At 40.4% G+C, this 27,594-nt stretch overlaps 2 protein-coding genes and 1 long non-coding RNA gene across 7 annotated transcripts in view; 1 reads left to right on the top strand and 2 right to left on the bottom strand.

The window, feature by feature from the left end:
* The window catches only part of rabgap1l (RAB GTPase activating protein 1-like), a 93,759-nt gene extending 90,924 nt beyond the window's left edge, over positions 1 to 2,835 (bottom strand). For both annotated transcript variants that reach the window (XM_082510367.1, XM_082510368.1), the window contains exon 1: positions 2,723 to 2,835. The gene's annotated coding sequence lies outside the window, so the exon portion shown is untranslated. The remainder of the gene's footprint in view (positions 1 to 2,722) is intronic.
* A 1,963-nt stretch (positions 2,836 to 4,798) lies between these two features.
* The window catches only part of fam163ab (family with sequence similarity 163 member Ab), a 46,015-nt gene continuing 23,219 nt past the window's right edge, over positions 4,799 to 27,594 (bottom strand). For 3 of the 4 annotated variants that reach the window (XM_082510403.1, XM_082510405.1, XM_082510404.1), the window contains exons 2-5: positions 7,986 to 8,010; positions 7,840 to 7,861; positions 7,197 to 7,311; positions 4,799 to 6,849 (exon numbers count right to left, since the gene is read on the bottom strand). In XM_082510403.1, coding sequence (XP_082366529.1) covers positions 6,451 to 6,849; positions 7,197 to 7,289 — 492 coding nt within the window. In that variant the 5' untranslated portion in view covers positions 7,290 to 7,311; positions 7,840 to 7,861; positions 7,986 to 8,010 and the 3' untranslated portion in view covers positions 4,799 to 6,450. Of the gene's footprint in view, positions 6,850 to 7,196; positions 7,312 to 7,839; positions 7,862 to 7,934; positions 8,011 to 27,594 lie in introns of those variants that run through there. The other variant, XM_082510406.1, reaches the window with a different exon arrangement.
* On the top strand, positions 14,778 to 17,631 carry LOC309693035. Its single transcript, XR_014272561.1, has 4 exons — positions 14,778 to 15,525; positions 15,899 to 16,051; positions 16,422 to 16,509; positions 17,103 to 17,631. It is a non-coding gene; the product is annotated as an uncharacterized lncRNA (long non-coding RNA).

The following is a 27,594-nucleotide window of genomic DNA, read 5'->3' as shown; positions in this document are numbered from 1 at the left end:
CAGAAAGATTAAGTGCCATCAGCGCGCTGAATAAACCTGCCATTGCACCACAGCAAACCTGTTAACCTGGTACAAAACATAATACATTGAAAGGGTTAGGGTTACTATTTTAAGAGCAGATAAGCCGTGTTTCCTTTACGTGCAGTCATTTGCCTGCATCTACATTTCAGCCAGTGCACCTGTGTTATAATCAAGCATATAAAAACTGCTAACTGGGTACGTGTTGGACAGGTGTCTCGTGTCTGACCAGGTAGTCTCTTTCTAGGATTTGGGTGTGGCATTCACACTGACAAATAGTTCATTTCCCTGTATCCATGTTCCTGTAAGGCCAGCAGGGCAAGCTGATTGATTTCATTGATACAAGTAACCAGAGCCAGGTCTGACATCTGAACATGACTGAGACATCTCCACACAGACAAAATTAAGTTAAAGAGCTCTGGAGTTTGCTGGTGAAAGTGACACCTGACACCTGTCACTGAATCACTTCCCGTTAGGTCTGACACCACAGTTATTTTCATGCAACTTGTACGTTTTTGTTTATAGCACTTTCAAAATTACCTCAACCAGCAGGACGTTCAGGGTTTCACACTTCAGTGTACCTTTGAGACAACATGTGCTGAACACTGTACATCACAGCAGCACATCAAGAGCTTTTTAGTAAATCTAAAGGGCCAATTGTTCCAGTTATACTGGTTAGCTTTCAGGGCCGCTGTGTTAAAACACTTTTTAAAGTAAGCCAAAGAAACACCCTTGGTTTGAAGCCAGGGACAAAGCCCAGCCTGTCACTTGTTTATTCCAGTTTACTGTATGCTTTAACAGCCTACGCCAGTTAAAGCATACAGAAGCTTGATTGTTGTTAAATACTACCCGTTTTTCTCCATGTCAATAAAATTTTACAATCTTTTTATCACTGATTAATCTGACAGTTATCACGTTATACGTGTGTGCCTGTACGTCCAAAAAGATTCCGTTACAGGTTGTCCTAGTTAAGTCTTTTCCCCATAAAGACTCCCATCTGATGACTCCACACATCCCACGTGGCAAATAAAAACCCCAAAATATTTTGTTAACTCCAACTGGGAATTACTCTGAATCTGAGGAACTATGTGCAGTTCCCCGGTACTCAGTAAAAGCGGCTTTATTGACTCGGACGACGGGACAATAACGTTGTATTTGAGGAAACAACGCTTTTTACAGGAACACATGAAAAACGGACGTTTGTATCACAATAACAATGATGAAGCCAAGTCCAGTCCCAGGAGACACGTGGATCTAGCTAAAAACAACAGAAAATAAAAATGCATATCAGGACGTGATAATCAGCTGCTTCACACAGCAGCACCCACGAGTTCACTGGTGAATCTGCAAAGAATTACAAACAAAGGCATTAGATGTCCTTTGTAGTAAAGAGCCCGGCTCTTTCCTTAATCATCCGTTCTCTTCTGCTTATCCAATTCAGGGTTGTTGGGGAGGATGGAGCATAAAGACGGGGTCCACACTGGACAGGTCACCAGTGTGTCGCAGGACTGAGAGGCAGACGACCAGCTGCACTCACATTTAGAATCACCGATCAACCGAACCCCACCGAGTCCCTGTCCTTGGACTGTGGGAGGAAGCCAGAGTACCCGGGGACAGACCCCGTGCAGACACAGGGAGATCATGCAGAGTGTACACTGGCACCAGGGTTAGAACCTGGCTCTGCTGTGAGGCTGACCCCCATGCTACCGTGCTGCCTTTAATCAGAAAACACTGACACACCACTTCACTTGTTTTCCTCTCCAGCTGGCCACGAAACATGATATTCCTCTCATGTTGCCAACTAGAAAACAGCAGTATCATCGCACCTCCTCCCCGTGTTCTCTCACAGAGCAAACCCTTATCATTTACATCTTTTAAACCCCTAGCGCCATCTCACACATCCAGCTGCGGTTTGTGGATAAAGTCCTGCACGTCTCCTGTACTGATGATGTCATCCTGGAGCTGATAGACAGGGGAACAGCAGCTGGGACCAAGTACAGACACATTAGTTTGAACACTTAGCTAAAGCTTTCTAAATAAGACACGTTCAGGTGTTGGCTCGGAGATCTTTGCACCGCCTTCACCTGGCAGTGTTTGTGGTTTGACACTCAGAAATGTTTTCTCCCGTGTTAAGGGGAAATTCTCTCGTTAATTACTGCAGTAAACTGTTACTGCTCCTCTCACCGATGATGACTACAGGCCCGTATCACCACCACCGCAGGCTAGCTCGCCATACTTGGCAGCTTTCTTCTTCAAACAGCAGTTTAACGACAGCTGAACGACATCGACATGGCATTACGCCAGAAACGCATCTCAGCTGCTGTCAAACACACATTTGTAAAGCGAACAGATTTCCTTCACTAGCTAACTGAGCGCAAACGACAGGCGGGCTAACTTATCCACAGAGCCACTAACACCACGCTGACACGAACACAAACTTGTCACCAGCACAACTCGAGACAAGTAGCCAGTTGTCAAAAAGGTGAAGGCAGGGTTTACATTGCAGTACCTGTACGTGACAGGCTACATATAACAGCTAAAGCTAAGTTTGGCTAACGCTAACCAGCTCGAAGTCCAACACACTCAGACCACTACTCGGAGGGAAAATGAGGGGGGGAGAAGGAAAGCGCCATTCGTGTAGTTTGTGAAGGTAAACGTGACAGTGCGATGATCACAAGTGTTGATAAGAGAGCTGTCAACTTACTTGTTTTGAGCCTCAGAGTTGCCTGCTGGAGTTGCAACGAAGATCGTGTGTGTTTGAGATGAATCACTCGGGAATCACTCGCTTTCCGGTTTGGAATTTTAGCGTTATCTCACGCATGCGCCGTGCTCCTATAGTCTGGCTGTAGTAAACTGTATATATTTATACGTCCTTCGTTCGTGTAAAATTGCCATATTACAAAAAATAAAAGCAAACTTTTGTTTTTGTTAAACACGTGGTTACAATTGACTGAAACTGAGACTAAATAAAGACTTTGTTCTGCAAACTGATGACTTTATCTTGTAGTGGTTGTGTGCCTCATGACAATGATTACCCGGGGGTCAAACTTCATGTGGTCAGAGCGGCTCATGATTAAAAACGTTACTGAAAGCTTCATTTTCTTTTCTGCCCTTAAACCTTCGACTGATTCTGAGCTGAGCATGCATGAATAAATATATGATTTTTTTTTAAGCAGCGATTGACTAAAAACATGCAATAATACACAGAAATACAATAAGCTAAGGTAAAAACAAAGTTTACACATAAAAGCGTTTCAATCCCGTTGAGGTCTATAGGCTCTATGTTTTTGTATCCAGGTATGTTTTCACTGCATTCAGTGTGTTTGGGATCATAGTCATGACCCAAAATGAAACTGCTGCCAATCAGATGCTTCTCAGAAAATGCTGCATGGTAACTTTTCCGAGTCCATAATTCCATCATTTTTTAAAAAAGATGTGAACATAACTGGCTGAGATGTAGAGCGTCCAGCATGTTTTACAGATGGCTGTAGGCACTCACTGTTGTACCTCTCTCCTCTCCTGATCTCCAGATATACTGACAACAAGTATTTAGAACCAAAAATGTCAAAGTTGAATCCATCGCTCCATAAGACCTGTTGTGCTGAGTGATTTACAGTCCAGCTCTTGTGTAATTTGGTATATCTCAACCTTTCCTCACTCTTTCCCTTCCTAAAAACAGCTTCTTGACTGTCGCCCTTCCACTGAGACCGTTTCCATCGAGGCTTCAGTGAACAGATGGATCGACTGAAGGGCCAGATGCATCTTTAAGGTCCTGTGTCAGGTCTTTTCAGGATTGTTTGCTATTGACTTGACGTGACTTTTGGATACTGCTCATCTGCTGTAGCTTTTGTAGATTCAACTAAAGAAATGTGAACAAAACTCTTTGCCAAGTCGTCTGTTCTGTGTAGATACAACCCTGGTTCTTCCCCTGAGTCCTGTGGTCAGCTACAATAACTTCGTGAAAAAGCAGCCAGTGTCCAAAGAAAAATATTTTTTAAAAATTACAAGAAAGTCTGTCTCCTTTATCAGAGTCTCAGACTTAAATGAGCTGCTGGCACATCCGTCTCATTGGAGGGTCACTTTAGTGTCCAAGTGATACAAAACAAACAAGAAAACAGCCACAAATATTTCCCAAAATGTAGTGTTCATAGATTCATCGGTCCTCTCTTTCACACGTGGCAGCACTTCGCACTCAACAACCAACAAATCCTCCCTAACAAAAAAAAAGGCACTTGCATTAGATTTCTTCACGTCAATATACAGGCCACACCCCTGCCTTATATGAAAAGAAACTTTTGTATATATATTTAAGATTCAAGAGCTTTATTGTCAATACAGCAGTATGGACAGTATACAGAGTACTGAAATTCTGCTTCACCCTAAGCCCCCCATGGTGCATTTATAAGTATATAATAATATATCCCCAAGAGATATAAAACTAGAAAATACAAATAAATAACGTGCTGAATGTTGGTAAAGTAAGGGATAAAAGGTACTAATGACTAACTGTACAATACTATAATGATAACTATACAATATTAACTGTACGATAAACAAAGACAGGACAGAGACAAAGTGCGCAGTGGTTTTGAAAACCAGGTTCAAATTATTGGCAGGATATTATAGACGAGACATGACAAAGACAAGCAAGATGTGCAAATGTAGCACAGTTTAGATGTGTATTCAGTAACTAACTAATAGTGTGTGTGTGTGTGTGTGTGTGTGTGTGTGTGTGTGTGTGTGAATAACCACACAAAAAGTCCATTTAAGCAGTTACAAATCTTTTATTTGTCAAAAGTTAACACCATTAAATAACACCGTTTTTGTATTCATTTGTGTTTTAACCACATCTCTAAAAATCATTTTCTTTAATATTTTTCAAAGATTACTGGTTAAGTAAAGAGTAAAATAGATAGCAGGTAATACAATGTCTAAATAATTGAATAATGACAATAAAACTATCGTAGCGGCAGCGACATGTCCACGTCGTTCAGCTCATTCCACCGACTGAAACCTCTGTACATATGCTGTTAGTTCTTTATTTGCTCGTGTTAGTTAATCTGGAGAAAACCAATTCTTTCAGAAGGTTGAATATGCACAGCATAATAATGGCACTGCAGTTAAAATTGATTTAATTATGAAAAAGTAATTAAGAAGCTGGTAATAAAGTCTGATTATGCACGGCTGGAGGAGAGGTTAGAAAAGTGCATCTGATTTTGTTCCTAAATACTTGGATCTCTCCAACATTCTCACCCCACACAGGTTTCTTGCTCTGCTTATTCAGGCCTCCGACCCCTGCTGTACACACAGATATCAAAACAACAACAGCAAATATTATCGCAAGCAACACAGCATCATGTAGAAAAGGAGCACTGTGAAAGGACGTACGCACACCTTCTCACCATACAGGGGAAAAACAACATGAATGTCAATGAATGTGGATATTTGCATCATTCTGAGAGCAGGAAGAGTGCGTAGACAAAACAGCACGAATCAGTAAATCCCTCTTTAAACACCCAGCGTGCATCGCTCCCCCTCTGTCACCAACGTTTTCTGGTTACTATTTACATTTCAAACTTTTTGCATTTCTGTCAGTAAAGAGAATTTCATTCAGTCCATTTCACGTGTCCCACTGCTGCATTCGGGGGGCTCAGGCATCCTTTGTTCGTTCACAGGTTTCCACATCAGAGGGGAAGCTCGAGCTTTAATGCTGCCGCCGTTTCTAAATGCTCACAGCGTGTCTATCTACACGTGCCTCAGCATCACACCTCACTGCTGGGCACAGCAATCCCAATATTACCCCCTTCACAATATCACCGATGACATGAAACTCGCTGAAAGGAGATGAAGAGCTGCGGTAGTTTGCATAGAGAATCTCCAGTCGTCCAGCCTCCTCAACGTTACCTGAACGCCTCCCAGGACTACACGGGGCATCGTTTCTTGCAATTGTGATAAAATTGCTTCATACTTGCTACTTACCTCTTTATATTACTTCATGGCAGTCACTGGGAAGATATGTAGCATGAAAAAAATTATCCCACAACTTATCCATAATAGCCCTCGGTCGGTAAAGACACGGAAACAGTCGACAGTGAAGGAGTGTGTAAGCGTTTAGCCACACCCTTAATTCAGGGTTTAGGGACTTTAATCTACTGTGAATCGCAGAATTATTACTTTCTGAGTGAGCATGAAAATGTACAATTTAAGAGTATAAAGGAAGGAACTCTTTATAGTCAGTTTCATCTTCTCAGCGAACAAACGGGATAAAGGAATCTCCACAAACAGCCAGCCTTTGTTTTTGTTTAGTGGTTGTGTTAGTGGTGGTGCTGGTGTGTGTAAGGGAACACAGGGGAATCTGTGTGTGTAAAGGTCAAAGGTCAAGGAGGAATTTTCTTTTTTTTTTCTTCTTTTTTCGTTAGAGAGGAGGGGTGGTCACACTTCGGTGCTGATGGCGCGGGTGTTGGTGTAGAATTCAGGAGGCCGACCTCGCTGCGTCTCCCTCAGCAGGGAGCCTCGGACCGCGGGCAACGGCATCGACAGCGCCTGGTTGTCATAGTGCGTGGGCATGTAGGTGATGCGCTCGCCACCGTTGCGCATTTCATCTGTAGTGCGGATGTAAAAGGGCGAGTCGTAGGGTGAGCAGGTGGGACAGTAGCTGCGTCGCCCCCTGGTGGTTTTGGTGGGTTTGTAGGATTTGGGCGGCACCGGTGGCGACAGGGACAGCGGGGTGACGATGGGTCCGTCCAGGCCTGAGACACTGCAGGCGTTGCAGGCAAAGTGTTGCTGAGAGATGGAGGCGCTGTCAGACCCATTCTTCTTGCAGCAGTAGTACTGCAGAGAGAGAAGAAGGCGTTGCTGTGGCTAAACTCAGGTTTTCTGACAAATAAACATACACTGAAGAAGCCACCGGGATGCTCCCAGTAATAATTTCCTTTCAGTACAACTTCAACTGTTTCCTGTGTGGATTCAATCTATAGTGTGGCTCGACAACACTGCGTCTGTTACAGAGTCCAAAAATCCTATTTTTCAAAGACAAATGAATGCCTCATCTTCCGAGTCCTTTTTTGTGTCCTTTTATAAAGATATTGGGGCTAATTTCTATATTTCTAAAAGAAAGCAGCTCCACTGAGAAGCAGATAGGATGAACTATACAGTATAGTAAAGTAGTATAAACATACCTGGAGTCTACAATAACACAGCACGGCTATGATACACAGAAGTATCACTGTGGCCAGTATTCCTCCGGTTATGACAACAGTTCCAGCTGTCATCCGACCAGCTCTCCATCAAACTCTGAGACAGGAAATGCATTTAGAAAGAGCTTTCTCACTGCTGACCCGATATGAAGCATGAAGTCATGTAAGGCTGCTCAACCTCTTCCAACAGTATAATAAACAGTGAGGTCTATCATTCGTTGGGCAACGACACATTTGTGGATTCTCTACGTCTGTAATTCAAGTGTTCACCTTTAAATCAATTTATTTACTCAAAGTATGAACATACAACTTTAAATTAGGATATTTACAACTACAAGTAAACAATAACGTGCACAGACGTATAGAAATGAAGTCCTAAAATTAGCATATTCATCAACAAAGTCCAGTGTTTTGAAGCTAAAATGATTATTTTACTTTGTGCAAGTATTAAAATCGAAGCAACTTTGACATAACTTTGTGTAACTTTGTGCAGAAACTCAACGCCAAATGCACTGATCCAATTAGCTGAGACAGAGTGGGAGAATTTTATGTCAACAACATAAAATTATTTGCATTGTGGCAAACGTGATATTACAATCACACGTACAAGTGTTGATATACTCACGTTCAGCAAAGCTGCTTAACACCTGAAAGGAGACAAATAATAATAATATGAGACAGACGGACGGACGGACGGTGAGACAGACAGATCAAACTTACATCAGAAGAGTGTTTGAAATGGTTAAAATCAGGTCAAAGGTGAGGGCTCACTTTATCTCACAGGCCTGCTGTATCTCTGAGGAGACAGAGACAGAAATGTTAATTGTAGTAACTGTTTTCTTCCACAAGATGGTACAATAAAGCTCTCACAGGGGACAGTGGCTTGTTACAATTAACAGGCCTGAAGGAATGACTACAGTCACTACGAGTGAAGAAGAAGAAGAAGAAGAAGAAGAAGAAGAAGGGAAAACAAAGCAGAAAAGAAGATAAGAAAACTTCATTGTTCTATCAGAAAAAACACAAATATTAACAAGAATAACAGCAAATAATGTAAAGTGGCAAATACTCCTGCAAACAACAAAGATTATTTGTTGACTACTTCACCAGATAAAAACGGTTCAATAAACTCAAATACATATGATCGCATCATAACTGTGTCCCCCTTTTTACCTTCTACCGATCAATAGTTCAGTTTCACTCTAAACAGCCAGAGAGACAAAAAATGAGAAGAGCACTGATGTTTGTACACATCAAAGTCTAAATCGTCACACACATCTTCTCTCTTATCCACACTGGAAAGCACACACACACACACACACACACACACACACACACAGCATTATGGGATAGCAGCAGTAAAAGTGATTTAGCAGCGATGGCCTCGACTGGTCGGGGTTTGGGTCTGCAGCCTGAGGCAGGTCCAGGTGAAGTAAAATCTATGCCTGCTGATAAAAACATGTCCATCCTGTGAGACGGGTGGAGGCAGGAGATGTTGGTGAAGGGAGAGACAGGAATGCTTTAATGAATTTAAAAAGAATACAGATATGCTACTCGTGCTACGCTCGTGCATGACACCCAGAATTACTCCTGACAATTCTGCTGTTTGACATGCGAGTGGATTTATGTGTTTGTTTTTCCTGTAAATGTAATATGACAAATCATTCTTCTCAGTGCACTTTAACAGAGGTGCAGATAACAGTTAGCTCACTGGTGTCTCATTCATCAGACTTGTTTTTGCATCACATGCTGCATATGCCAGAAGACTAATGCAGAGACTCAGATCTGAAGATCATTTAGGTCGTGTCTTCACCCTGGTCTCAGTGTTCCTAATAATAATAACAATAATAACAACAACAACAACGAGTATGTGTTAGTCCCTGTAGGGAAATTACTCCTCTGCATTTAACCCATTCACCCAGTGAAGCAGTGGGCAGCCACCAGTGCAGCGCCCGGGGAGCAGCGTGTGGGGACGGTACCTTGCTCAGGGTACCTCAGGTATCCGTTCAGTGGGTTCAAACCCCCCCGACCTTCCAATCACGGGGCAACCACTTTACCTACTGAGCTATCCTGGTCCCTGTTTCTCTCTACTGTCGTAATTAAGGTTAAAAAGCACAAAAAAGTGTAATCAGGTATGTTTAACCCTTTAAAGCCTGAATCATGAAATAATAACCAGAATACAGCGTTCCCTCGCTATGAAGCGGTTCACCTTTCACGGCCTCGCTGTTTCGCTCATTTTTTTATGTGTAATTTTGAAGGCTTTTTTGCGTCCTGATTGGCTGTAGACCACTGTCAAGCAATCTCCTCCGTGCCGTGTCTCCTGTACAGTACAGAATGCGTTCTGGGGGCCTCTGGATGTCTGGAGTTTTGATCTCCTCCATACCTGCTTCATGCCCTGGAGGACGGGGCTGTGGCCCCCCCACACCCTCTAGCAGATCATTACATGAAGGAACCTTTTAAAAAAACAAAAAACAAGCGCGTCCATGCTCACAGGTGTACACACGGGTGATCACACCCACAAACTACACCCTTTTTGGCTCCTACCTCAAAGCACACTGTGTTCTGTTGATCTTATGTGCTGCACAATAATGTTTAACATTTAGTATTTACTGTCATATTCCCATATATCATTGTGATGTTGTTTATTCTATTACTCTTGTTCTCTTCTGCTTGTTTTCTTTTTTCTTTCTCAGCAGGTGATCCAGGTGATTGATATATGCATTTTTTTTTCTCTGCCCGTTCTGTTGGTTTTTGTCTTTTGCCCTTCTCCCCCGTCCCTCTTCTCAGCTGTTTCTCTTTCCCTCTTTCTTTCTCCCCTTCTTTCCCCCAGTCAAGTCTGTCCCGTATTCAGTAAGTGAAAATAAAATAAACAATAAAAGGTGAATCAAATGGACCATTACGGCAAGGCTGGGATGGTCAGTTTGGTAAAGTAAATCCGTTGGGCATCTTTCTTTGCCTTTAGACAACAATTCTGATGCAAAAGAGCCAAACGGGACAGGCAAAAAAAAAAACAAAAACAGAATGCGTTCAGCTTGTCAAATTTACATAAATCTTCCATCGCTAGCAGCGTGACTCTTTAGTGCTGCACTGTATGTTTGTACGTTTTCTCCCCAACACACACAACAATGCAGATGAAACGTTTTGCACAGTCAAAGGCTCCTGCAGTAGCACCCAGAAGGCAGAGGAAGATGCTAACCATCGCACAAAAAGTTGGACTTCTGGACATGCTTAAGGAAGGTAGAAGTTACCGTATTTTTTGGATTATAAGGCGCATTAAGCAAAATAAAACAGTCAGAGAAGTCAAACTTTACTCAACTCATTCTTCTTGCTTCCTCTACTTCTGTACCATTGATTCATTAATGATTCATTAATGTTGAATTCTCTGGCAGCTGCTCTGTTCCCGTGTTGTTGGCCTGAAAACAGGGTTTGATCTTTGGCTTCATTCTATAATCCTGGACTTATTTTTCTATGAAGGTTTGAACTTTGAGAGTTTAAACACGAGATAAAGTGTGAAAATGTTCATGTCTGTCTGAGAAAAGAGTATAAAGTGTGTAGTGACGGGTTTGACAGCCTTAAAACATCTATAATAAAAAAACAGAGCTGTCACCTATCATGGGTTATTTTTAGAACATAACTCCCGCGATACATGAGGGGCCGCTGTACTTTTTTAAAGTGGAGCGTTTACCTCCACCAGTCTTTAAATGGTTTTAAATTCAATATTTATTTGCATTTACAAGTTTTAATTTCCTATATCTGACATTTTTCTTTTCCAATTTATATCTTTAAAATGTATTGGGCAGTTTATTTTTAAAAAAAAAAATCACACTGATGATGTAGAAGTCTCACAAACTCAAAAAACATTGACAACAACAAAACTTCATGTAACGAATATGATACAGCAGTGGTTGTGGCTGGTTTTGACGACAGGTGGATGTTCTTTTATCTCAGCATTTATTGTCCTCAAAGACATTAAAGAGGAAATTCAGGCTTTTCAGTCTACAGGAAAACGGCTTTCTGAGCAGGCCTTTGTAAACACTCTCCAGGTGAGAGCCCTGCAGAACCAGGCTCAGGGAGGGGCGGGGCCATCTGCTGCGACCGGCTGGGGTGAGAGAAGGAAGACAGGATAAAGACATGATGTGGAAGAGAGCCAGATGGTAAATGTGCGCTCTTGGTACATTTATATTACATTTTTAAATTTTTTCTTAAACGAGAGTAAAATTAAGGCTACCCCAAACTGAGTGATGTCCCTGGGTCTACAGCCATGCTTTAAGCACAGCCACACGAGCCAGTAATTAGCTGATGATTAGTTGGCCAATTTAATCTTTAAAACAATTTAAGTAAATGGCCTATGATAATAAATTCAAAGAAAGAAATGAACATTTTTACAACTCGTCCACACATCCTCAGAATTTTTAAATCATTTTCTCTCCCAGCTGTCATAGGACAAGAGGCAGGGAACATGGCAGACAGGTCACCAGTCTGTGAGCTTGGGAGAAAATTCACTTATATGGGACACTAATTGAATGAGAATTCCGGAGCCTAAAAGGATTGCAGCGAGTCAATCCAGTCCAAAGAAGGAAAAACAAACAAGGAACTGTTTCCTTTAAAATGATGACGTCATCTTGCTGGTGATGGAGCCTTGAATAGGCTGCGCATGAGACTCCATTATCAGCAACTTCTGGTATGAATGTGTGTGGATGTATGCATGTGACTGGACTGTGATGGATTGACGACTAAAAGTTTTAACTGACTTGATACTGAGACAAAAACGGTGCTGACTTTAGGATTAGTAGATGTCCACGGACAATTCACCCAACCTGCAAAAGAAGGGTGGATGTTTTGTCTTGCTTTGTTTTGTTTGCAAGAACAGAAGAATGACAGAGACTAAAGGGGGAGGCTTTAGCTTCACTGCAGACTGAACCCTTTGGTTGCTAATTTTGAGTTACTGATGTTTGCATTAAGAAATTTGTGTTTTAGTAGCTGTGTTTTAATTAAGGTATCACATTATATTGTTGGGAATGTTAAATGCTAAAGTGAAGAAAAGGTTTGATTCCACTCATGACTGAGCATGTTATTATTAACCATAGTGGGTCACTGTAAAGAGTCAATTAATTGTATAAAGAAAAAACAAACAAAAAACCCTCCACCGAGGTCTATGAATAACAGGGGAATGATAGGCAGCCACACTAAAAATGGAGAAATGTAATGATAAACACTGGTCCCCGTCTTTTGGGTGCTTTCTTGAAGTACTCAAAACTTTAAAAGTAAGATAAAATAACAGGGGCATGTGCTGAGGGGTGGTGCTGCACAAGAACAAGAGTAAAATAAAGAAAATATTGTTTTTAGTTTCGAGAAGTGCAAATTAAAATGTACCATTACAGTCAGAGGATCAATATGAAGCTTGATATTTGTTAATTTTGAATGAAGTACATGACTGGTGACTGTTCTGTCCTGAGCTTTTGTTTTTACAGCACCCGCTTGATCACACCAACAGTTTCTCGCCACCGAGGAGGGGTACTTGCAAACAAAAATAGAGAACGGGGAGGAATATCATCAAAACTGGAAAAAGGTAATCCCCAAAGGGGGTGATAACGCCATAACTTTCACTTATGGTCAAATTCTCAAAATTTGACCCCGAACTCGAAAAATTCTTAAAACATTTAGAGACAAAGTGGAGATTTAGATAAATATAATGTCGTAAACCACATAAGCATGAAGTATTTGATTCAATAAGATGGTGAAATAACAAGCAGCAAAATGTTGATCATATTAAGTATGTTTATTCAAGGGTGCAGAGAAGATTATTATTATTATTAAAGACCCCTCAAATTATTTACTAGATGTTTATTTTTTGAATAAAATAAAAATCTGAGTTTAACAAAACATTTTAAATTTAAATATCAAGCTTACCTTTCTTTTTCCATGAAATGTGCTTGTGGGCACGCCAGCCATTTTGAAAAGGTGGGCAAAACAATTGGCAAGGCCACACCCCCACACATGTGATATAATTTTAAAGGTACTGTTGCCCTCTCTAAGAAACATCAGGACTTAGAGAAGTGGCAAGTAGAGTATGCGAGCTACAAGCAAAAACTAAAATGTGTACTACAGTGTGCAAAAATGAAATACTGGGTCATCAGGGGGTCATGAGGGACATTTATAAAACTAAAAGTCCCACTAACCTTAAAGTGCACTTGAAAAGCTCACACAAGAAGGTTAACCTAGCTTACCTAGAAGAGCTCATCAGGGGGAGCACACTCCCCCTCCTTGAAGGGCTCCCCCACTCAGCCCGCATCCCCAGAAAATAGCTAACCCCAGATAAGGCAGCGTGACGTATCCCGAGATAACAGGGCTGGGACATCTAAATAAAGCTGTGAAACAATCGCCTTCAAAAGGTTATCAATTCACTTCAACCAAAATTAGGACCATTCGGTGCGGCAAGAGTTAATAGCTATTAGTCTCAACACCCAAGGATAATTAGAAGAGCATGACTGATATGATGGAACTGAGATTTTGTTACACTTAATTTTTGCAAAACACAAATAAAACTAAATTGAAACTAAGGATTTTCAGAAAATAAAAACTAGACTAAACTAGCAAAGAATTGGTAAAAACTAATTACAACTGGTAAAAATTGAAAATCTGGAGTCGAAACTAAATAAAAATAACAACTAATGGAAATGGCGAAAAGTTTAAAACCCTGGTGCAGAGATTGGCAAATCTGACCAGGAAACGTTATAAAATGGATTGTCAGGATAGTCAGCGTTAAAGCCACATTTGACAGTCCATACTAGGATGGCATTGGACATCTTCGGGGAGGAGGAGGGTTGGTGTGACCAAGGTGTGGTTTGGCTTGTTGTATGTATATTTGAGATCATATGGCTCTGGATGGACCAGTTACCAGGGCATGGAAGGAGGACAGACTCATTAAAGGAGGAGAAGGAACTTCCTGGGATTGGAGATCCTCTGGGTGAGTGGTTGATTAAAAGCATGCATAAAATAGAAGTTATCTGTTGTTATTGATTGGTAATAGATTGATAATTGGCCACATTTACAGCTGTATTGACTTGTTGTGGACGTAGTCGACTTCAGGTTTAAACACTTTAATTAACAGGTTGAAAATAGTGACATTAAAGGAAGAGTATACAGCGCCACCCTGTCAGACGCCAGTGATGGTGGAGCTCACTGATGAATCAGGTGAGCTGGATTCATGGCTGATTTAAAACTAAGATCCCCCTGCTGTGGTCAGTAAGGGGAGAAAAGGGGGAAATAAAATCAAGAATAAAAGAGGCATTTATAAACGTTTAGGTGTCAAGTGAAACGGGACAAAAGGGGGTGTTTTACTGTTATTTTCAATGTCGGCATTATTATTGTATGAGAATCATGCAACAAGCATTGCATCGAGGATCATTTATTGAAGCTTTTGACCTTATACTAACATCTGTGTTCCTGTGATGGTTATAACTTCTGATGAATCTTCTATTTACAGGTGTTAGGATAATGATATAATTTTTCATTGCAGGTGTAACCATGATCATTTTTATACATACACTGAAAAAAAGGGACTGGCCATCTCTTGGATTTATGTAAGCATCTTGCATGTATTTAACACAATTACCTCATGTTTTAAAGATAAATGTAACTATATAGTGTAAAAACTACATGATATGCAGAAAGGGTGTATTAAATTGTTCATATCATGTTCAGGTGAAGTAAGTCAATAAGATAGCAACGTTAAATCTCGTGAAACCACGCGTGATTTCATCTCGCGGGCTTTGGATCGTGGTTCAAGAAAGGCATCCATCTCAGTCAAGTCGAGCAGCCAACTCTACGTTTTTGGTATGTCTTGATTTTTTGAATTAATATTTACCATATTTCAGCCAAATGTAGTTAAACGTCTAGAGTGTCGCCATGTAACATGCTAAAAAAGAGCCATTAGCTTATTTGCTGTTTTATCTGTTGTCAAAGAATTGGCGCTTTTTCATTTGAATTTGTCTTTGGCACAAGAGCCGTAATATCACATTAAACCTAATTATGAGGCACTCATAACATAATTTGGTTTTCTGTGTGAATAGATTTGCCAACTGACTCTTCAGTTACATTGTGTATTTACTGCACCGTGGTGTTAGTGAGATTTTGGACATTGAACAGCTTTAGCTAATATCATTAGCGGCATTATGCTAGCTTACATCCCTACCCCTCCTGCCCTCACCTGCTGTCCTTTTCTTTTTGTTTTTTTTGCTGCACATTGAGAGACCACATCTATTCTGCATTTCACCAGGAGTCAGCTGATGGATTGTGGGTTCAAGGTGTTATGGTAAGAAAGTATATTCTATTTTCGCTTAAGGTTTCTGTAACTTAATTATAATAGATTTTTTATAGTTATTAGGTGCATGCATACACAAATAGACCACCCTATTAAAACAACTGAGAAATCCAAAATCTGCCATAGGTTTAACTTATACCTGTATGTATTGTCAGAAAGGTGATTACTGGACTCACATTAATGCACACTTGAACTAAAATGAGGTTGTAACTTGTGGGTTCTTGGGTTGCAAATCAGAAACAAACATCTTTGGATTTTTTTAATCCCATAAGATCTGGAAACACAGTTTTTATTCAACAAAACATTACTGATTAACCAAGCACAGTGCCTGCTGTTATTTCAAAATTTCAAAATGTTATTTCAGATAAAATGCAGCATTCCAGTGCATCCCAACCATGCCTTTACAGTCAAGGTTTCTGACGGAGCTGAGTTTCTCTCTGACAGTCTGCTGAAAGTGTTTGCAAAGTGATCGGGGGAACAGTGCACAAAGCTAAAGGATGTAGCTGCCATGATGACAGTAAGAACTTTAAAATTCTTTAACTACAAAGTGTATATGTATTGCATTAGGTCAGTAAAAGATTTTTATGCTGCATCCATTGAAACAGTCAACTATTACCTGTGAGTACTGATTCCACTGAAAGGATGCCATTCTTTTTTGTCATGCATTTACTGGCCCACTGAGAAAAAATTATCTTTTTTTAAAAATATATGTTCTGGAAACTATATATCCATAAAGTTGATGTCAAACAGGAATTTTTGATATTGCTTTCTAGATGCTGGTGTTGCATGTTGACTGGTTTAAAAAGTCAAGTTTTTGTCTGGGATCATTTTCTTCTGTGCTACTGAAAAGTTCACAAATCTCTGTTTTCTTTGTTATAATACTTTAGGATGACATTAATGCTCAAAGGGAGTCTCATCAAAGTGCTCCGCATCTGTGTGAAAGACAATTGCAACATCTTGGTGCAGGAGTTCATGGTGAGTGTTTTATGAGTAGATTGTGGCTTTGCAACATTTAAAAATGCATTTAGTTATCCACTTGATCCTCATTGGACTGGTTAGGACCAGTAGTCCTCTTTAATAATTTGAAGTTCACATGAGGCCTAGTAGTGAACTCGGCCGCCGGCCCTTGAGGCCCCATCCCTACCCCTGTATTAGGGGTCACATCAGTGTGAAAAAACTTTAAATTTGTCATTCTAGTGAACAAAGAAAAATCCCCCCAATATTTACATTAGCTTTTGTTTGAAAAAAAAAAAAAAAAAAGACCAACTGACCAACAGCTAACCAAATTGTGGGGCTGAAAGTCTAAATTCTAACATCTTCTGAGTGACATAACCTGGATTTCTGATGGGCCGGTGTCTTTCTAACAAAAACTAATGTAAAGCATTTGAAATTATTATGTTTTTCACTCTCTCTTAGAAACTCTGTTAGACCATGAATGGCAGCATGGCAGGCAACTCTTTGGCTATAGCTATTTACTATGGTTTAAATTACTCTAACATTAGAACTGGTAGATTCAAAAGAGATGAGTTTAAAAGGGAATCTTAAAAAAATGTTTTGTGTTTAACCAGGACTTGACTGAGGCCACTGCACAGATTGAGAAAACCACAATGAACATCTGTCTCCAGAGATGCGCCAGGCAATGACTTTTCTGATGTTGGCATCATCATCGAGGGTATAGTAGTTCTTCAAGATCTGGATAACGTGACCTTTGCAGTAGCCATGCTGTTTGGACCTTTTTTATTCCTTCAATATGAGTTACCCATCACAGCTCTGCTACACTTTTGAGGTGATTCAATGGGTGGTAATGGAGTTGGATGCAACTCAGCTCTCAAGAAAAGCTCACAACTAAGACAAAACTGCTCCTGCAAGGAAAGCTCACTGTTATGCATGCAAGGTGATCAGCTCTAGGTGAGAGGACATTTAAATCTCACACTTGTTCTGCTGCATTTTTGAAGCTCAATTCCAGGAGCAGATCGCAGGGTTCATTTTTATATACTCTGCAACTGCCATGAGGACAAGCTGTTTTTGTTGTTGTTGTTTGTTTTTCCTTTTGCTCTGTACAAGTTCTCTGTTTGTCTGTTTGGCAGCATTTTTCAATTTCTGCTTGTATTTTTTCTTTCTTTTACTAGTGAAGAGATGTAGCGTGAACAGTTATACAGTCTAAATATCCCATATGGGTCGTGTGAAATGGTATTTTCAGTTTCATTCAGTTGAAGTAAAGAACGTTGAATATTTCTAAGTATGCTGTTTTGAACCAAGATGTCACAGTATGATCAGTGCTGTAATTTTTGACAGTCACTGTATCAATGTTATTTTTGCGTCTCTTGAATAAAGTTTTTGACCTGCAAGTGCTAATTTCTTTAGTTATTGGGGTAAAATGGGTAATGTTAATAGGAAGGTGTTTGCCAATTCAGTAACCTAATTTAATGTTAATGGAAACTAACATTTCCTCAAATTGTTTAGTTATAATTGTTGTTTAACTGAATCTTGACGTCAGAGGCCTTAAATAGAATGTTTTGTATTGTCCTGTAACATTTTTCAAAAGAAACAGTCTAATTTCTTTGCTGTGATTGATTCCAGAGAACACGGAAGAACTGACATTATTTAACTGTTGATTTATATAGATTCAGTGGAGGAGTAATGTCAGTTTAATTCTTTACCTACTGTCAATGCAGTGAAATTAGACATTTTGTTTTTAAAGGTTACTGGTGGATGCCAGCAACCATCTTGGAAGAGAACAATACAATCTGTTATAAGGCCTCCATTTGAAAATTGTGTATTTGATACTAGAATATAATAGCAAAATGTAATTTGAAGATAACATGTAGTATTTAAGTGACCAAGTAGTATTGGGTAAAAGTTATTGAATGGTGTTGGGATAAAGTGAAAAAATTGTGAAGGATTAAAATATTCCAAGAGCTCAAATTACTTCATCAAAACATGTTTAAGTCACATTTTATCAACACAAATTGCACAGGTTTATTGAACATGAATAAATTGTGTTAATTTAACTCAATTGTTTAAGTTGCTGCCAAAGCAAAACATCTGTGTGCAACAAATGTCCACCATTGAATTAAGTAAATCCAACAACATATTTTTTTCAGTGTATTGCAACTTGTTGCTCATTGTAGAGTTGTGCTCAAGTTAATAAGGGTTAAAAGCTACAGTCAGCGCGAATGTCTGACTGATCTATTGAGGGGAAAGGCTTCGAGCATAGAAGGCCGCACGCGCTTACAAAACACTGATATCATGTTATTCTTTGTGATCTTTGCTTCAATTATGTCTTTAAGGTTAGTTTAAATAGCGGCAGTTAATTAAACGACATTTATTAAAATATTAAATACCTGAGTCAGAACGTTACACGCAGATCACCTTAAGAGTCTGGGAAACTTTGTAGCTGCCTAACTTTTTTGAATGTTCTAGCTCCGTTGATTTGACACATTGGAATGTGTCAAAAAAGGGGGGGAAGGTTGAGCTTTAACATCAAACAAGGATTATTTGAACATTTTATAACTTCATTTGTGTCTTTAATACCCTAGGAATGGTAAAGCTTAAGCTAATAGCGGTCCGAGAAGACGGACCTTTTAGAGAATCAGTGAAAAAGCATAAACTATCACTTTCATGTTTAATCATTACTCATTGAAATGAACTGAATAGCGTTTAGAAGATTTGTTAATTTCTTTGTCTTTTGTTAAAAAGAGGGGTTTCAATAATTTTCAGACACACCTTGCAAATGTGCTTATAACGAGTTGGCACCTGGTCTCTTGAAGGTCATAAGCTTCGTTCGGCGTGACTGTCCGGACTGATATATTGCAGGTACTGACTTTGAGTGCAGAGGGCTAAATGCAAACACGCTTACACACACATAAGATATGATTAGAATAAGTCCTTGGGACATTCTGAATGTTTTAGACCAATTCTGAATCACTAGAAGGTCAATAGATAACAACATTAGATTATTAGGGGTAGGAAGAGAGGTGTTTTGGTTTTCTGTCTCTTACAGAGAAAGGAACAGACACCAGACGAGGTCACAGAGATGCGAGGATCCTCCGCAGCAGAGACAGACACAGTGACTGCCGAGACATCAACTGGGTCCAAGGGTCATGGCGTTTGGGCTCCAGCTAGTCACCATGAAAGGATGGATCCCATAAACACAGCAATAACCATGAAGGGGTTGGCGGAAATCCGGGAACACCAGACCAACGAAGTTCGAGAGGCTTTTGGGCAAAAAAAAAAAAAAAAAGGGGGGACACCTTCCTGTTCCTTTTTCTGGAGGATACACAGATCGTTGTTTGAAATCGGGGCAGAATAATCCCCTGATCTGTGCCACGACTGAAGGGTTGTCTAACCCCTGAGGTTGAAGAATGAAGAGCAGAGGATCTACCAACTGGACGACACTGGTAGCTGCAGCAATGAAATAAAGGCTAAAAGCTCTTTGGACAGAGGTTCTAGTCTGAGTACGTCTGAAGGGTATAAGGTAGCACCAAAATAAAGCTGTGGGAGAACTGGGGAGTGTCATCTGGACCTGCTACTGTTGGAATCATAGTTTTTCTTGCATCTGAACTGCGCAAACACAGAGGTCATCCCACATATGGTTCGCCCCTCAGGGGGACAAAGGACCTCAGGAGTGAGAAGAGATGAACCCGGCCACACTGAATTGAAGGGTGTTTGTGAGGTCATTATTTTAATGACCTCATCAGGGGGAATTGTTGGATTGTAGTGTTATTTTATGCCATGTTATACCCCGAATTAAAGATTGTGAATTATTATGTAGTTTTAGTTTGCATTATTCTCCTGAATTAGAAGAAGCTGATAACTATTGCATTAGTTAAACTGATTTGCATTACATTAAACTGCTGACTTGTTGTGAATGAATGACATTGTTTTATGATGCATTATACTGCTGAGTTATAAGAAATACTGTTCGCAGAGAGTTATTGTCTTATTTGTCTGATTAGAAGAGAACAGAATATGTTGGAGTTTTCTGCCCCATCTCAGCAGGAGCAGATAAACAGGGAGCCAAGGTCGTAGCTTAGACGCCGTGTGAGAGAAAGCATGCGAATGTTTAGGCTTTTTATGATAAGGTGGAGGCACCAGACGCTATAAAAGTTTGAGCAATGCTCCACCATTTTGAGATCTGATGCTGTCTGCATACAGTGTCCATCTCCCACGCGTGTGATCATTAAAATCATCGTTTGACTCAACCCGGCCGGACCAGTGTTGTTATTGTGGTTTTTTCTCTTGTTTCCATCCCCAATATTTTGAACTCGTAACACAGGCCAACGCTTACGGCAAAGAGACATTTGTGGCCGCTGGATAAACTGCCTCAGATCTCGGTGCCGTGTCTGGCAGTACTGTCGGACTGTTGTCTGACTGACAACAAAAGCAATGTAACGGTCTTTTGCATTTGATGCTTTGTTGAGCTGTATTGTCCAGATTTTGCTCTTTTGCACCATCTGGTGGTGAACTGTGTAGGGTACAGCTGGGTGCAATTTGGGTCTCCACCCAGCTACTTTTTTGCAAGCGCACATGGTGTCTGCATGCTGCAGCTCGCGTTTAGCTCCACACATGGAGAAAGTAATGTTCAAAGTTAGATAAAGAGAAGAAATAAGTGAGAAAAAAAGATGGAGAATAAGATAATAAGGCCATGACGGACTATTTAGCCCCTCTGGATGTCAGCTCACGAGGTTTATGTACTTTAAATGTTTTATTTTCTGTGATTAAGGACTTTTGATTGACTGACACCAAGTACAAGAGTGCATTTTAATGTGATGTTTTTGTATTATTGTTTTCATCCGTGAGCAGTTCTCACAGGTTGTCAAGACCATAAAAACCCTGTTTTATAAAGTTTTCAAAAAGTATTATCACTTATCACAAGTAACAGACACAAAAAGGTCAAGTTTATTTCTATAGCACAAAGGCCATGCTGCACAAAGTGCTTAACAACGTAAAATGCCACTAAACTAAATAGAATGCACAACAATGATGCTGTAAAATAAATAAATAAATAAAATGAGTCAATAAAAACAACAACAACGGCTGTTAAAAGCAAAATGTCCAACCCTGACCCCGCGGCGTGAGGAGATAGTGGACCCAAATGCAGGGCGGAGGCGAGAACGGTGATAACAAAAGGCAAGTTTTAATGTAAGGCGAGAACGGAAGCAGGAAGTATAAATACAAACAGAAAACCATCATTCAAAGAGTTTAACTTAAACCAAAAAACACAAACAGTGCTGTGACAAAAAAACCCACACATACCAGAAAAAAGAAAAACTTTGATGTTTCTGAAAGTCGACAGAGCCCCTTATAATCCCGTGTGCCTTATGTATGAACTCTGGTTGTGTTTACTGACCTGGAAACGATTTTATGTGCACGGCGCTCAAAAATCTGTCAAATGTTTCAGTACGACTTTGCTGAGCTACGAAGCCGCACCGCTTGATGGATTGTCGGAGCATTACGGCTATTGTAGGCGGAGCCTCGCGGAGTGATACGTGCTGTGCTTCAACATAATATTACCGTATTGTGTGTGTATAACCTCTTTAAGTTCTGTGGATGTTATACATGGTTATGCTGAGGATATGTCGGCCAGTTTCCACTGGAAATGCCTTTTGGTTAAACTGTCAGCGAGGAATTTGCATTTGCACTGTTACATTTTTATATAACTTTAATGCAGATAAAAAAAAAACAGCTGCTTGTGTAAGTGAAAATACAATGATGTTTGTTTGTTTTTTGCACTAATAAAGTTGAGGAGTTGTAAAGTATTTTGTCTCACATCAATTATATCATCAGTTATATCGTTATCGCAAATTTTCAAATGTACATCGTGGTAAATATTTTTGGCCGTATTGCCCTGCTCTACCACCGGTGTTAAGAACATTCATCCATTCCTTCATTAAACCACAAAGACTTGGAAATAACGTCCGAGGAGAAGAAAAGGAGCGAGCGCCGCGTAAAAAGGCTGTGATCTGAACCGCTACGCTGGACCCGAGCTCATAAACCATGTTTCTGTCAGAAAGTACCCCAGCCCTCAATTATGCGTGCGGACTAAACTGGATGGCAGCTGACAGATTCCTCTCAACATCATTCATCATAACTCTCTTCACCGTGAGCAGCCTCAGGCTCGGCAACCCAAACTATTTTTCATAATTAATGCCAGCACGGTGACTTGTGCTGCAAGGAGGAAATGGAAATGGAGTCGCCGCTGTCACCACATCATCCTTTACTCAGACGCAGGCACGAAATAACAGACTTGTTTTTCTGTTTACGTGTTGCTCTGCAAGCACTTTAAGACAAACTTCACTTTCATTTGTGGTTCGTTTATTTGACAAACTGTCTGCATCAGCACCACACGCCCACTTAGACACACAGATCCCGTACACGCTGCATGAGCACACGTGTACAAGCAGAAAGGAAGTTGGATCAGATTAGAGTGACCATCAAAACCCCCACAATGGCCGGCGAGCCCGGCACGCCAATAACGCTCTCCTACACGGACGCAGTGACACAAACACACATATTCAAACAGCCAAACATACTTGAGCATTAGTGAACTCATCAGAACATCCTCATAAAACATTCATTAGAAGTGACAGCAGAGTTTTCGTAGCACTTAGCAGCAGTCAGTGTACAAAAAGGAGCAGCATTTCATTTATGAACAGCACTGAGCCTCAGGACTCGTAACAAGTATCCAGTTTGGCTCGACACTGCAGTTTAATCGCACAACATCTGAGGCCGAGCAACTGGGATGGTTTGCAGTAATGTGCGTGCATACATTATTATAGCAGCTGAGGTCTCAGATTTAAGCACAATGTTTAGTTTCTACACGTTACTGGAGCTCCCGTCATGCACTTCACTCCCAGAAGGGAAAAAGGAAAGTGAAGCAAAGTATCACCAGGGTGTTTTTTTATATTATCAATATTCTTACTTACACATAAGATCTGCCTTCGCAGCGCTTTGACAGTATGATGGTCTGTATGTACCCAATGACACCACTGAACTATTGCTAATGAACTTCATTAGTTCTTCCAGCTGTTTCTCATAATCATACTTAACTCTCCAGCCTTTTGTTGCTCCCATCTCAACTTTTTTGATTTTTATTGCTGCCATTCAGTTCAAAATGAATATTATCCATTAAATAAGGGAACACTTTGATGTTCTGTTGTGAAATGTTGGTTCTTTCAGATTTGGCCTGGCAGTTAGTAACAGGCCGCATTAAGCTACGTTCCACATAATTGATTTCATATTATGGCATACGCTACATGCATATGATAGGCGCTTTGTTCCACCTCGTGTTAGATGACACGTATAATACTATGCAAAGATTACACAGTGCAGAGCGCCGTGGTACTCGCTGATGCTTAAGAGGTTTTACGCCTGCGATCATTGGCATTTTATTTTTATTGCCTTTCTTTGTCCCTGTTCAGGAAGGCATTTCCTTTATAGGACAAAGATCCTTCATATTGTAAAACTACAGGTTTCCCCAGTTAGTGGTTTTGGCAAATCAGAGTAATGCACACTTCTCCCAGGCCAGCTCTGTCTTTGATGGAGTGCTCACTTTGGATTCTTGGCCATCAGTCTTCAGGAGCATATGAAGGACCTTGACTGCCCCCAGAAGATTTTTGCAAGATTGATTTTTTGGATCTTAAATTGTTCAGACCACCAGTAACTCACTGTCACTCTCTGCTCCTTCAAAGACACTACAAACCCGCACTGGCCTTAAACAGCATAGCTTTGAGTCCTGCAAGATTAAGGATTGCTCATTAGTTAGTTTTAAAGTTTGTAATGACAAATATGTGTTTTTGTTGACATATATTTCTTTAAATCGACTTCTGAAGATATGATCAAATTACCATTGTCAGATGAAAGACAATAAATCGCCCCTTTATACATAAAACACATCAAATCCCCCCAAAACTCTGCAGACAACGAGCGCCCAAACATACACCTCACACCCCCGCCCTACATTCTTTTAAATTTGTGACTTCGCATACGAAGTTCTAGTTTCAGAATATTCCGTAGCTTTATGGTGGAGAGAAAACAAGTCACCCATCCAAACAGGATTCACGGTCACAGTTGAAATGTAATTTGTCTAATCCTGTTATCTGGCATTCCAAAAGCTTTCCCATATCAGCTTACCCTCCCCATCATCTGTGTTGCGGCCAGGCGTGGGTGTCTGTGTGTGTTTGCATGCGTGTGTAAATGTGCGTTTGTTTGCATGCGTGGGTCTGAAGTAAACACAAGTGTGTGGGTTGGTTTATAAAACGTGGAACGCCTTTTTCTTCAAGCTTATTCCTCGTAAAAGCGGAATAACGGGGAAAGTGAATCTGTGAAGGCTGCAAAAGCTCCAAATGAAATCTGAAGATCAGCGTTTGGATTATTGGATTTTTGTTAATGTTGTGAGTTCAAAAGAGCAGCCTGTACATAGTTTGATGCTGTTCACTGTTTACAGTCCTGCTCTAAAGTAAAAGTATTGAGAAATGTCGGCAAACAGTCACTTTATAAAAATGAAAATGAGAATAAAAACTCAGTGACCAAAAGCACCTGCGTGAATGAGCACTGTCCTTGGTGCTGAAGTTACTGGAAGCAAAACCTGGATTATTTGTTGTTTTAAACCATGAAGCCCGGTGGATTCAGAGTCCCGTTGAGTTAAAACTCAGACTTTGTTAACCTCGAAATTAGAAGGAAAACATCAGCATATCATTTTGATCAGTCATAAAACACTAACTCAGGCAGCACGGTGGTACACTGGATATAAAAAGATGTTTCTCGGTTCGAACCTCCTCCACACCCTTTGTGTATCGAGTTTGTATATATTTATACAAACTCGATACACAATTTATATTTTATTTTGCTTGTTTTACGTTATTGTATTTTTGCACAACTCTGTTGCTTGTGAAGCTCGCACACAAGAATTTCACTTACATGTGCTGTACCAGTGTACCTGCACATGTGATGTGACAATAAAAGTGATTTGATTTGATTTGTTGATCTGGACGTTGAGTTTTCGGGGAAACCCATGTTCAAAAGAAGTTTCCCCTTTTTTAACTTAATGTCACTAATACTAAACTCTGTGTGTCGGAACAAAAAGTATTTTAGCAGTTTACAGCTACACGTTGTAGAGATGACAGCCTTCCAGCTGATAATGACTTCATTTCCAGGTGACCTTGAAAGCGCTGTTCATACAGTGAGGAACCTACCGGAGTTCAACCAACCGTTCCCATCTTCTCTCTTAAGCTGCCGCAGCAGTTATGGACCGATAGGCAGAGATTGATGACAGTGGACATTTTAGTTCAATTACTTGATTTTGCTCGAGGTCATTTGGAGCAAAGAATGCAATGAATGTGAAGAACCACTCTCCAGAATGATCCCGTTGGCCCTATAAACCCACATGATCAATAAAGACAGTAAAACGACTTCGTTCCTGTGAAGATGGAGAGAGATAGGACAATAGAGAGTTGGAACAGTTAGAATTTTTTTCCTCCGTCCAATCTGGACCACGTTCTGATGCCCTATACGCTTCTGGCAGATTTATAACTAGTGTACATTATGCTGTTATGCAGCCCTCCGGGCTACTGTACTCGGGCCTGCCAGCTCCTGATTCAGCCTTTCTGCACACTTGGTGTGACTCAAGATGTGGTGAATACCTTTACTCACATTGCAAGTGAAAGATTTATTACACGCAGACTATGTGTAATTTCTATACATACATCAAATTCAATTTCCTCCCTCTTCATAGAGAATATCAGCAGTGCTGTGCTGGTTATGGCACTACCAGCTGACGTCCGATCGCTGCCCTTTAACTGCTATTACAACCACAGCTGCTGTGCTGATAGTAATATTACTATGACTGATAGCTCCAATAGGGCTGCTAATATTACTGCTTGATGGCTAATACTGTCCATGAGAGACAAGAATTACCATTGTCTCTTATATGATCATTGATTGTGCGGTCACACTAAACACGAGGAACACGATGGTTAAATGTTTTCCCAAAATCTATTTTTTCAAATCAAGTCAGGGGCAAAGCAGACAGCGTCTGTGAGGGCTTTCTAGTGAGTCAATTAAAAACCGCAATGGGCACAAAGCCTGCCACAGAGAGCTCATAAACTACTGTAGAAGGTTTTGCTCAAACACACTTCATTTAATAAACAGTGATGATCACATCTCACGAGAAGCCGTCCAAAACAACTGGCAGATACTCTCATACTGATAATAAATGTTTGTAACATCTCTCTCAACTATACAAAAGCTTCTGGAGTGCCTGTTGGCAAGGCACTGGATATTCCAACTCTGGCAGTAGCAGGTTACCTTTACAGCCAGGTTTAAAACATATAGCAGGAAGTTTAACCTCATGATAAACATTCCCAACATTTAAACACCACAGTGAGCTGAATGAAAACGAGCTGTTGTACACCCACCTTTAACACACATATTGTTCCAATAAAAGATTTATGTAACTTATATCATTTTCCAGTATAACGTCACCAGATAACAGGACATCAGCTTATTTCTCTTTTAAACTTGTCTCCATATGTTTTCTTGTAACTGCTTCAACACGCCTCATACCAAGGCTCCCGGCCTGTGGCTGAGCTCTGGACAGCTTTAGCTTTAGCTGCTTTCTTTCTGTTAGCATCTTTAAAACAAATTAATGTTCACCTGGATGATAATGGCTTAACTGTCTGATTACACATGTTGTCATAAATGTTTTTGTGGCAATTCCTCCAAATTTTACTTTGCTGAACTTTCTATCTGCCTCACTGATAATAAGAATAGGCCACAGACACATGCTAGCAACCTGCAGCTAAGTGACATGCTAGCAACCTGCAGCTAAGTGACATGTTAGCAACCTGTAGCTAGCATGTGACTTTTATACAGTCACTAGTTTTCACGACTCTCATAGCTGGACAGAGGTGAGCCTGACCGCATCGAGCACAGAAAATCGGTCGGTTCTGGTCTCTGCTGCCTGATCATATTATCTAATACTCAGCTTCATTGACCTGCCATTATTATATCAAGTAGTAGGTAAATATGGGTGTTGCCAATAGGATAACTTAACAGAGC

Source organism: Aulonocara stuartgranti (assembly GCF_965226115.1).
Source record: "Aulonocara stuartgranti genome assembly, chromosome: 17".
In the NCBI taxonomy this organism is placed as follows: domain Eukaryota; kingdom Metazoa; phylum Chordata; class Actinopteri; order Cichliformes; family Cichlidae; genus Aulonocara; species Aulonocara stuartgranti.
This window is presented reverse-complemented; position numbering and strand designations above follow the sequence as displayed.